Source organism: Acinonyx jubatus, chromosome D4 (assembly GCF_027475565.1).
Source record: "Acinonyx jubatus isolate Ajub_Pintada_27869175 chromosome D4, VMU_Ajub_asm_v1.0, whole genome shotgun sequence".
In the NCBI taxonomy this organism is placed as follows: Eukaryota; Metazoa; Chordata; class Mammalia; order Carnivora; family Felidae; genus Acinonyx; species Acinonyx jubatus.
The window spans coordinates 53,049,915-53,062,152 of record NC_069391.1 but is presented as its reverse complement, the minus strand read 5'-3'; the positions used below and the strand labels follow the sequence as shown (position 1 = coordinate 53,062,152).

At 40.2% G+C, this 12,238-nt stretch overlaps 1 protein-coding gene across 4 annotated transcripts in view; it reads left to right on the top strand.

Annotated features, from left to right (window-relative positions):
- The window catches only part of SNAPC3 (small nuclear RNA activating complex polypeptide 3), a 70,600-nt gene that overhangs the window by 16,781 nt on the left and 41,581 nt on the right, over nucleotides 1–12,238 (top strand). For 3 of the 4 annotated variants that reach the window (XM_053205082.1, XM_053205083.1, XM_053205085.1), the window contains exons 3-4: nucleotides 1,054–1,138; nucleotides 5,015–5,119. In XM_053205082.1, the coding sequence (XP_053061057.1) occupies nucleotides 1,054–1,138; nucleotides 5,015–5,119 (190 nt within the window). The remainder of the gene's footprint in view (nucleotides 1–1,053; nucleotides 1,139–5,014; nucleotides 5,120–12,238) is intronic. The other variant, XM_053205084.1, reaches the window with a different exon arrangement.

Sequence of the window (12,238 nt, the reverse complement as noted above, 5' to 3'; positions counted from 1 at the left end):
GAATTGCCACGAGGCATATTCCACAGTAATATATGTGCAGACAAAATTTTTTTTTAATTTTTTTTAACATTTATTTATTATTGAGAGAGAGAGAGAGAGAGAGAGAGACAGAGCATGAGCAGGGGAGGGGCAGAGAGAGCAGGAGACACAGAATCCAAAGCAGGCTCCAGGCTCCGAGCTGTCAGCACAGAGCCCGACACGGGGCTCAAACTCACAAACTGCAAGATCATGACCTGAGCTGAAGGTCGGGGCTCAAACTCACAAACTGCAAGATCATGACCTGAGCTGAAGGTCGCTAACCAACTGAGCCACCCAGGCGCCCCAGACAAAATCTCCTTTTGAATGCTAAAATTCCTGGGTGAAAGTTCTAGGAGAAACAAGATTTGCATGGTTTCAAAGGATCTCCCCCTAAATACTCAGCAACTACAAAGGAAAATAAAGTATCTTTTTAGCGTAGGAATCGGGCAGACAGGAACCTAACCAAGGGCAGCCTCACCAGTAACAAGACATGTGAATATCGACACCATGAACTTCTTGGTGTGAACCGTGAGGACATCATTCTTGTGGTATTCTTGCCCCAAATGTACAGCCTTACTCTAATTGTGAGTAGACAGTAGTCAGTGCAAATTCAAGGATATTCTACAAAGTAACTGAGCGGTGCTCTTCAAAAGTGTCAAGGTTATGAACGGCAAGAAAAACTGAGGAACTGCAGCCACCTGGAGGGAAAGGAGAAGCAAGAAATGCAGCACAGTGTCCTACAGAGGATCCTGGCGGCGGAAAAAAGGCATCACGTTTAAAAATTTGTGAAATTCGAAAAAGACTTACAGTTAATAATGCTGTATTAATGTTAATTTTCTGATCTTGACAATAACTCTCTGATCATATAAGGCATTAGCATAGGGAAACCTAATGAGAGGTGTAGGGGACTCTCTACTAATTTGACAGCTTCTCTTTAAGTCTGACATTACTTCAAAATAAAAGTTGCGTATTGAAGATACGTTGGAAGACTCAGTAAAGAATGTTGAAGTTTGATTTTTCTTGTGTCTCTGGCAGGGTTAGAAAGAGGCTTCTGGAACAGCGGGAAGAAACCATAACGATAGATCGGGTTTGCAGGCAAGAAACCTTTGCTTACGAGATGGTAAGAGTCTCCTCTTTTGCACCTTTTCCCGTGAAACAATGAACTGTGTCATTAGGCGTTAGTGGTATCTCCGTGGTGGCTTTCTATTGGATATGCTTAGTTGAAAACAAACCGGAGAAACCTCGTTGGGACCCATACCTGGGTCTTTCAGATCTCTGCCTTTATTTTTGCTTTTAGCTTAGTCTTGCTCTGTGTGTTAGGCTCACTTCATGCCTTTTCATCATCCTGTTCCTGATACTTCTGTTCTGCTCCGGATTTTGATTTCACCACATTCTTCCGTAATCTACCAGCTCTTAATGTAAACCGTCAGAAAAATTTAAGATGCAGAGTAGTGAGGAATTAAGTGTTAGTAGACATGATGGTTTTATTCAGTACATATTCTTGAGGACCTACTGTGTGTCAGATGCTGCGTTGGGCACATTATAGTACATAAGGGCATCTGTTTTCTCTCCCATGTATATTTTTATTGTAAAATTTGAGTAACATAAACCTTACTATTTTTTAATTTTTTTTTTTAACATTTATTTATTTTTGAGACAGAGAGAGACAGAGCATGAACACGGGAGGGTCAGAGAGAGGGAGACACAGAATCTGAAACAGGCTCCAGGCTCTAAGCTGTCAGCACAGAGCCCAACGCGGGGCTTGAACTCACGGACTGTGAGATCATGACCTGAGCCGAAGTCGGCTGCTTACCAGACTGAGCCACCCAGGCGCCCCTAAACCTTACTATTTTAACCATTTTCAAATGTTCAATTTAAGTGACATTAAATACATTCACTGTGTTGGGTATCTCTTACTATTTCTAGAACTTTTTCATCACCTCAAACAGAAATTCTATACTGAGCAAGGAACTCCCCATTTTCCTTTCCCCCAGCCCTGAACCTTTATTCTACTTTCTGTGTCTGTGAATTTGCCTATTCTAGATACCTCATATGAGTGGGATCATGCAATATTTGTCCTTTTGTGTTCAGCATATTTTACTTAGTATATTGATTCAAAGGTTTATCTGTGTGTTATAGGTATCAGGACTTCATTCTTTTTTTTTTTGACTGAATAGTATTCCATTGTATGGATATACCACTTTTTTTTAATCTGTTCATCCTTTTTTAAGTTTATTTATTTATTTTTGAGAGAGAGCACAAGTGTGCGTGAGCAGAGGAGGGGGAGAGAGGGAGAGGAAGAGGGAGAGAGAGAGAGAGAGAGAGAGAGAGAGAGAGAGAGAGAGAATCCCAAGCAGGCTTCTTGCCATCATCACAGAGCCCAGAGCAGGGCTTGATATCATGAGCCTCAAGCCCATGACCTGAGCTGAAGTCAAGAGTCAGATGCTCAACCGACTGTCACGCAGGTGCCCCCATCTATTTATCTTTTGATGGACATTTGGCATATTTCCACTTCTTAGCTATTGTAATAATGCTGCTGTGAACATGAATACACAGGTATCTGTTTGAGTCCATTTTCATTTCTTTTCAGTACATATCTGGGAGTGGAATTGGTCAGTCATAAGGTAATTCTAGGCTTGACCTTTTGAGGAACCACCAAACTGTTTTCCAAAGGAGCTGCATCGTTTTACATTCCCACCAGCAATGCACAAAGATTCTAGTTTCTCCACATCCTCTTTAGCATTTGTTGTTTTCTGGGTGTTTTGTTTTGTTTTGTTGAGAGTAGCCATCCTAGTGGACCGAAAGTGGTATCTCCTTATGGTTATGCATTTCCCAGGTGAGAAGTGATGTTCAGCATCTTTTCATGTGCTTGTTGGCTCTCTCTATATCTTCATTGGAGAATGTCTATTCAAGTCCTTCACTAGTTTTTTAATTGGGTTGTTTCTTCGTTGTTGAGTTGTAAGAGTTCTTTGCATATTCTGGATACTAGACCCTTACCATATGTGTGATTTTAAAAATATTTTCTCCCATTCTACAGGTTGTCTTTTCACTCTCTAGATAGTGCCCTCTGATACGCAAAAGTTTTAAAATTTGATTAAGTGTGGGCACCTGGGTGGCTCAGTCATTAAGCATCTGATTTCAGGTCATGGTCTTGCTTGCGGTTCATGAGTTCGAGTCCCACATCAGGTGAGCATGAACCCCACTTCGGGTGGGCTCGAGCCCGCATCAGGTGAACACGAGTCCCACTTCGGGTGAGCCCTACTTCTCTTTCTCTCTCTCTCTCTCTCTCTCTCTCTTTCTCTTTAGCATTTCTATATGGCAAGTCTACTAGCAATGAACTCCTTCATCTTTCTTTTTTTTTTTAATCTGAAAATGTCCTTAATTTTTCTTTCATTATTGAAGGATATTTGCCAGGTATAGAATTCTTGCTTAATGGTTTTTGTTTTCCTTTCTCTCTCTCTCTCTCTCTCTCTCTCTCTCTCTCTCTCTCTCTCATGTTTTAAAATATGTTGTCCTAGTCCCTTATCTCCATGGTTTCTGTGAGAAAATACCTGTTAATCTTACTGAGGAACCTGATTTCCTTTAGTTGTTTGGGGTTTCTTTTAGCTTATTGAGTGCATTTAAAAGACTGTTGATCTAACATTTTTGACCAGTAATGTCAATATCTGGGCTTCCTCAAGGATGGTTTTTGTCAGATTCTTTTTTTTCCTTTGAATGTGACATATTTTCTTGTTTTTTGTGTGTGTGTGCTTTATAAGTTTTTATGGTTACCTGGACATTCTGAGTGTAATTTTTTACTTGTTGAGGGTTGGAGCTATCTATGACTTTTCCAAACTTTTCTCAATGTGTGTATTCCTTGTTGTGTGTGTTTATGGATATTTCTGTTTCATTACCTCTGTGGGCAGCCGGTGACCTGTTGAAGATTTCCTTAAATGTCTGCCTCCACAAATGGGGGGGGGGGGGGGAAGGCCCTGTCTCTAAATGTTCTAGTAGCCGCTGCTGTGGGAAGCCACTGCTGGCAGGAGGCTCAACACCAACGCTAGTGTGGGCATCAGGCCATCACCAGACCAACCAAAACACCTAGTTTTGGGAGAACAGGGTCCCCACAGCTTGTCATATGACATCAGCCATCTGTTCCAGGAACACAGGCCACTATTTCCACACCTGCAGTGGAGCTAAGGAATGGGGATGGGAGCTGGTTTGTACCCTGTGCTTACTTGTGAAAGATCAGTGGCTTGTTTTCTCATGAGACGCTTCCCTGGTGGATGTAACTGACCAATCACTTTCCAGAGTTCCAAAATAGTTAATTCCGGTCTCTCTCCATCTTATTGGTTGCTTTGGTGGAAGGACTGACCCCCAGAGCTGCCTACTATGCCATTTTGTTTAACATCACTCCCTCTTATATTTGTACGTGTACTTATTTTTGTACTTCTTAACTAGTCCACCCTGATGGCCTCTATTCTGTAGTTACCGCACACACATAATAGAGGGTGTAAGGTATTAAAGATGTGATAATGTTGTAAAAAGCAAGACAGTGTTGGTTTTAGAGCTAAATAGATGTGTATTTGCATCTTAACTTGCTGATTTACCATGATTAAATCTGAACCTCTGTGCATAATCTGTCAAATAAGCGTTCATAGTGATATGAGAGGGGGTATGTAAAAGTGTTAGCAACTGTAAATGCCAGTGTTGTACCAACATTCGTTGATAGCTCCTGTTTTATCATCAGTGGCTAAGCACTTAGTGCCAAACATTGTCAGATGCTTTATGTACACACTCCCAGCAATACTTCTATAAATTGAGTATTTTCTGGTTTTTTACGGAAGAGGAAACTAAAGCCTAGAGAGATTTTTAACAATTTTCTTGAAGTAAAATTAAGAGTCAGACTCAGGGCCGTCTGACTCAAGCTCTTGCTGATGGCTGTTGTTCCATACTGCCTCTTACCTATGTCACAGTGTCTGATTTTTAAGGTCTCTTACTTGTTTTTCTCCTTCAGGAGTCACATGCCATAGGAAAAAAGCCTGAAAACCCAGCAGACATGGTTGAAGAGGGGGAGCTTATCCTATCTGTGAATATCTTGTACCCCGTTATATTTCATAAGGTCAGTAGTAAAATCTTTTGAATTTTGCAGATAATATGGTTGACTTTTGTCAAAGGGTTTCATTATTTGAAGAGTCACAATCCTTAGGGCTCAAAATAAATGAAACATATGCTGCTTTATCGGACATCCTGCCTATATCCTTGGTTTCTTGTTTTAATAAGAATTATCATAAATAAGGTCAAATTTCAAATAATCTCTTAAGAGGATTACAGTTATAACACTGGAATGTATACCTAATTGCTGCACTGGAAGCAACTGAAAGTATATGCAAATCTTCAGTGATTCTAATTATATGAATTATTGAGGGAGTTGTTTTTTTAGTTTTGTGTTTTTTTTTAATTTTTGTAGTATCAGAATACAGACATTTATTAGGTTTTAGTAGTAAGCACACGAGATGTATTTGGGTAGAAAGCTGTGAAGTTTTGACTTTTTTGTGACCATAGTAGGGAAGTGAGCCAAGGACACTGGTGGAATATGACCAGGGATCTTGGCTAAGGACGATGGTGTGAGTCTCCTTTCTGATTTCTGGAGTTTTGAGTTACCTCTTTTTAATTTTCTTTCTCTATTTATTGGTTTTTAAAATTACATCCAAGTTAGGTAGCATATAGTGCCTTAATGATTTCAGTAGTAGATTCCAGTAGATTCCAGTCCCTGTGTGTAACACCCAGTGCTCATCCCAACAAGTGTGTTCCTTAATGCCCCTTGCCCATTTAGCCCACCCCCCCCCCCCGCAACCCCTCCAGCAACCCTCAGTTTGTTCTCTAAGAGTCTCTTGTGTTCTGTCCCTCCCTTGTTTTTATATTATTTTTGCTTCCCTTCCCTTATAGTCATCTGTTTTGTGTCTTAGATTCCATATATGAGTGAAGTCATATGATAATTGACTTTCTCTAATTTCGCTTAGCATAATACACTCTCATTCCATCCACCTTGTTGCAAATGGTGAGATTTCATTCTTTTTGATTTCTGAGTAATACTCCAGTGTGTGTGTGTGTGTGTGTGTGTGTGTGTGTGTGTGTACACACACACATCATATCTTCTTTATCCATTCATCTGTCAATGGACATTTGGGCTCTTTCCTTACTTTGGCTATTGTCAATTGCGCTGCTATAAACATTGGGGTGCATGTGCCCTTTCGAAACAGCACACCTGTATCCTTTGGATAAATACCTAGTAGTGCCATTGCTGGGTCGTAGGGTAGTTCTGTTTTTAATTTTTTGAGGAACCTCCATCCTGTTTTCCAGAGTGGCTGCACCAGTTTGCATTCCCACCAACAATGCAAAAGAGAGCCTCTTTCTCCGCATCCTGGCCAACATCTGTTGTTGTCTGAGTTGTTGATGTTAGCCCTTCTGACAGGTGTGAGGTTGTATCTCATGGTGGTTTTCATTTGTATTTCCCTGATGATGAGTGACAAGCATTTTTTCATGTGTCTGTTAGCCATCTGGATGTCTTCTTCGGAAAAGTGTCTGTTCATGTCTTTTGCCCTATCTCACAGGATTATTTGTTTTTGGGGTGTTGAGTTTGAGAAGTTCTCTATAGATTTTGAATACTGACCCTTTATCTGATAAGTCATCTGCAAATATCTTCTCTCATTCCATCGGTTGCCTTTTAGTTTTGCTGAATGTTTCCTTTGTCGTGCAGAAGATTTTTACCTTGATGAGGTCCCATTAGTTCATTTTTGCTTTTGTTTCCCTTGCCTCCAGAGATGTGTTGAGTAAGAAGTTTCTGCGGGCTAAGTCAAAGAGACTTTTGCCTGTTTTCTCCTCTAGGATTTTGATGGCTTCTTGTCTTACGTTTAGGTCTTTCATGCATTTTGTAAGAAAGTGATTCAGGTGCATTCTTCTGCGTGTCGCTGTCCAGTTTTCCCAGCACCATTTGCTGAAGAGACTGTCTTTATTCCTTTGGATATTCTGTTCTGCTTTGTCAAACATTGTGGCCGTATGTTTGTGGCTCCATTTCAGGGTTTTCTATTCTGTTCCATTGATATATATGTCTGTTTTTGTGCCAGTACCATTCTGTCTTGATGATTACAGCTTTGTAATACACCTTGAAGTCCGGAATTGTGATGCCTCCAGCTTTGGTTTTCATTTTCAGGATGGCTTTGGCTGTTTGGGGTCTTTTCTGGTTCCATACAGATTTTAGGATTGTTTGTTCTGGCTCTATGAAGAATGCTGCTGCTATTTTGATAGGGATTGCATTGACTATGTAGATTGCATTGACTATGTAGATTGCTTTGGGTAGTATCAACATTTTGACAGTATTTGTTCTTCCAACCCGTAGCATGGAATAATTTTCCATTTTTTTGTGTCTTCTTCAGTTTCTTTCATACACTTTCTGTAGTTTTTAGTGTATAAATTTTTCACCTCTTTGGTTTGGTGTATTTCTAGGTATTTTATGGTTTTTGGTGCAACAGTACATGGGATCGATTCCTTGATTATTTCTCTTTCTGCTACATCATTATTGGCAACCGATTTCTGTGCATTGATTTAATATCTTGCAACTTGCTGAATTCATGGATCAGTTCTAGCAGGTTTTTTTGGTGGAATCTTTTCGGTTTTCCATATAGAGTATCATGTCATCTGTGAAAAGTGAAAGTGTGACTTCCTCCTTGCCAATTTAGATGCCTTTAATTTCTTTTTGTTGTCTGATTGCTGAGGCTAGGACTTGCAATACTATGTTGAATACCAGTGGAGAGAGTGGACATCCCTGTCTTGTTCCTGACCTTAGGGGGAAAGCTCTCAGTTTTTCCCCATTGAGGATGATATCAGTGGTCTTTCGTATATGGCTTTATGATCTTGAGGTGTGATCCTCTGCCCCTACCTTCTTGAGGGTTTTTATGAAGGATGTCGTGTTTTGTCAAATGCTTTCTCTGCATCTATTGAGAGGATCGTGTGGCTCTTGTCCTTTCTTTTATTAATGTGAGGTACCACATTGATTTATTTGCAGATGTTGAACTAGCCCTGCATCCCAGGTGTAAATCCCACTTGATCACGGTGAATAATTCTTTTAATGTATGGTTGGATCCAGTTGGCTAGTATCTTGTTGAGAATTTTTACATCCATGTTCATCAGGGAAATTGGTCTGTAGTTCTCCTTTCTGGTGGGGTCTTTCTGGTTTTGGAATCAAGGTAATGCTGGCCTCATAGAATGAGTTTGGAAGTTTTCCTCCCATTTCTATATTTTGGAACAGTTTCAAAAGAATAGGGTTAACTCTTCATTAAATGTTTTGTAGAATTCCCCTGGAAAGCCATTTGGCCCTAGACTCTTGTTTTTTGGGGAGAATTTTGGTTACTAATTCAATTTCTTTACTGTTTATGGGTTTGTTCAAATTTTCTATTTCTTCCTGTTTCAGTTTTGGTAGTGTATATGTTTCTAGGAATTTGTTGATTTCCTCCACATTGCCCATTTTATTGGCATATAATTGTTCATAACATTCTCTATTGTTTTTATTTCTGCTGTGTTGGTTGTGATCTCTTCTCTTTCATTCTTGATTTTATTTATTTGGGTCCTTTTTCTTTTTGATCAAACTGGCTAGTGGTTTATTAATTTTGTTAATTCTTTCAAAGAACTGTCTCCTGGTTTCATTGATCTGTTCTACTGTTTTTTTCGGTTTCAATAGAATTGGTTTCTGTTCTAATCGTTATTATTTCCTGTCCTCTGCTGGTTTGGGGTCTTACTTGCTGTGCTTTTTCCAGCTTTTTAAGTTGTAAGGTTAGGTTGTGTATCTGAGACCTTTCTTCCTTCTTTAGGAGGTCCTGGATTGCTAATATACTTCCTTTTATGACTGGCTTTACTGCATCCCACAAGTTTTGGGCTATGGTGTTATCCTTTTCATTGGCTTCCATGTACTTTTTAATTTCCTCTTTAACTTTTTGGTTAGCCCATTCATTCTTTAGTAGGATGTTCTTTAGTCTCCAAGTATTCATTGCCTTTCCAAATTTTTTCCCGTGGTTGATTTCGAGTTTCATAGCATTGTGGTCTGAACATATGCACAGTATGATCTTGATCATTTTGCACGTGTTGAGGGTTGATTTGTGTCCCAGTATGTGGTCTGTTCTGCAGAATGTTCCATGTGCATTGGAGAAGAATGTATGTTCTGCTGCTTAGGATGAAATATTCTGAATATATCTGTTAAGTCCATTTGGTCCAGTGTGTCATTCAAAGCCATTGTTTCCTTGTTGATTTTCTGCTTAGATGATTTGTCCATTGTTGTAAGTGGGGTGTTAAAGCCCCCTACCATTACGGTATTATCGATGAGGTTTTTTTTTTTCCTTTTTTTAATGTTTATTTTTGAGAGAGAGAGAGAGAGAGAGAGAGAGAGAGAGAGAGAGAGAGACAAAGCTCAAGCGGGGGAGGGGCAGAAAGAGAAAGAGACACGGAATCTGAAGCAGGTTCCAGGCTTTGAGCTGTCATCATAGAGCCTGATGTGGGGCTCGAACTCACAAACCATGAGATCATGACCTGAGCCAAAGTTGGATGTTTAACTGACTGCACTACCCAGGCACCCCTGAGTGAGTTTCTTTATGTTTGTGATTAATGGATTTATATATTTGGGTGTTTCACATTGGGGGCATAAATGTTTACAATTATTAGTTCTTCTTGGTGGGTAGACTCCTTAATTATGATACAGTATCCTTCATCTCTTGTTACATTCTTTATTTTAAAATCTAGGTTGTCTCATACAAGTGTGGCTACTCCCACCTTCTTTTGGTGACCATTAGCATGATAGATGGTTCTTCAACCCCTTACTTCCAATCTGAAGGTGTTGTTAGGTCTAAAGTGAGTCTCTTGTTAACAGCACATAGATGGATTTTGTTTTCTTATCCATTCTGTTATCCTGTGCCGTTTGATTGGAGTGTTTAGTCCATTGACATTTAGATTGAATATTGAAAAATCTGAATTTATTGCCATTGTGTTGCCTGTAGAGTTGGAGTTTCTGGTGGTGTTCTCTGGTCCTTTCTAGTCTTTGTTGCTTTTGGTCTTTTTTGTTATTTCTTTTCTCCCCTCAGAGAGTCCCCCTTAGAATTCCTTGCAGGGCTGGGTTAGTGGTCACGAACTCCTTAACTTTTTGTTTGTCTGGGAAACTCTTTTATCTCTCCTTCTATTTTGAATGACTGGCTTGCTGGATAAAGAGTTCTTGGCTGCATATTTTTCTGATTCAGCACATTGAATATATCTTTTCACTCTTTTCTGGCCTGCCAAGATTCTGTGGATAGGTCTGCTGCAAACCTGATCTGTCCTCCCTTGTAAGTGAAGGACTTTTTTTCCCTTGCTGCTTTCATAATTCTTTCCTTATCTGTGTATTTTGTGAATTTGACTATGATATGCCTTGTTGATGGTCAGTTTTTGTTGAATCTAATGGAAGTTCTCTGTTCCCAGGTTAGGAAAGTTTTCTGCTATGATTTGCTCACCTAAATCTCCTATCCCTTTTTCTCTTTCTTCATCTTTTGGGACTCCTATGATTCCGATGTTACTCCTTTTTAGTGAGTCACTGAGTTCTCTGATTCTTATCTTGTGCTCTTTAGCCTTAGTTTTCCTTTTTTTTTCTTCTTCATTATTATGTGTAATTCTACTGATTGGCTGATTTGCTGCTGTGCTTCATTCATCCCTGCCGCTGTGGTATCCATTCAAGATCACATCTCAATTATAGCGTTTTTAATTTCACTCTGACTAGATTTTACTTCTTTTGTCTCTGTAGAAAGGAATTGTTTTTTTCAACCTCAGCTGGTATTCTCATTATCGTGATTCTAAATTCTAGTTCAGACTCTTGCTTATATCTGTGTTGAGTAAGTCTCTGGCTGTCTTTCCTTCCTGTTCTTTCTTTTGGGGTGAGTTCCTTCATTTTGTCATTTTGGAGGAAGAAAAAGTTAATGAAATAAAAATATTAAAAACAACACAAAAAATCAAATAAAGGAAGCTAGATCCTAGGTATGTTTTCATCTGCTTGTTGAAAGAAGCTTGAGTGAATAGAGAAAAAAGGGAAATAAGAGAAACGAAAAAGTGAGAAAATGTTTCAAAATTAAAAATAAATAAAATAGAATAAAATGAATTGAAGGTAAAGTAGAATAGAAAAGTAAATTAAAAAATAAATATAGTAGAAAAAAATTTTAATTTCACATAAAAATGGAAAATAAAAACTTTTTCTGTATCCCAGAATAAGAAGACAAAAAAAGAAATTACAAATACCAAACCAATACAACAAAAAAACACAAATAGATGGACCAATGAACAGAATGAAATTACATCTAGTTTCCCTTAGAGGTCAAACTATGAACCACTTTATAATCCATACACTAAGCAGGAGGAGAGTCCTGTGGTTGTCCTTTTGGGCTTGGTTAACGGCTCTGTTCTCCACTAGGTGGTGCTGCTTAGCTTGCTGGGGTGGATCGTTGTGGCGCATATACGAATGTATGTGCTTGCGCGGGAGAGGTGAAATGGAATGCCCAGCTTCCCAGTTTCTGACTCAGGAACTCTGTGCTCTCACCAACTGGCAGTTAAGCACCCCTCCTTTGTCTCCAGCCTCTGTCCACTCCCTGCTTCTACACTATCTGTGTCCAAGCTGTCAGCCTTGCAAGCGGCGCCTTCCTCCCAAATTTTATCTCCAATAGGGCTGTTTTCCAAACCCCTCCCTCTGAGAGCCCTGCGGCTTGGACCGGCAGGTACTCCGGTCCTCTACGACCCTCTAGAGGAGGATCTCATGGAGCAATGGCCAGGTGCCGGCCCACCCCTCAGGAACATTCACACAAGCACGCTGCTGCAGATGCCCAGAGACTGTGGCCAGGTGCCAGCCCGCCCCAGAAAAATTCCTCACGATTGTATAGCAGCAGCATTTCAGGGATTACGGTAAATCACAACACATCACCAGCGCCAGGTTTCACCACACCCTGGCGTCTTTGTTCCAGTGTCAGCAGTTATGCTCTCTGGGGTCCACTGGGACCTTTGCCTGTGGGGAGGCCGGAGACCTCTGCCAAATGCCCTCCTCGCAGGGGAACTGCTTCTGCCTGTGTGGCCTAAGGACCCCTCTGACTTTTCTGCCTGCTCCTGAGGATTCACCCTTCCCACCAGAGCACCACCAAGTAATGGGCTGCGAGATTTCTGATGCTGTCCTCCCTTGTTTATGAGT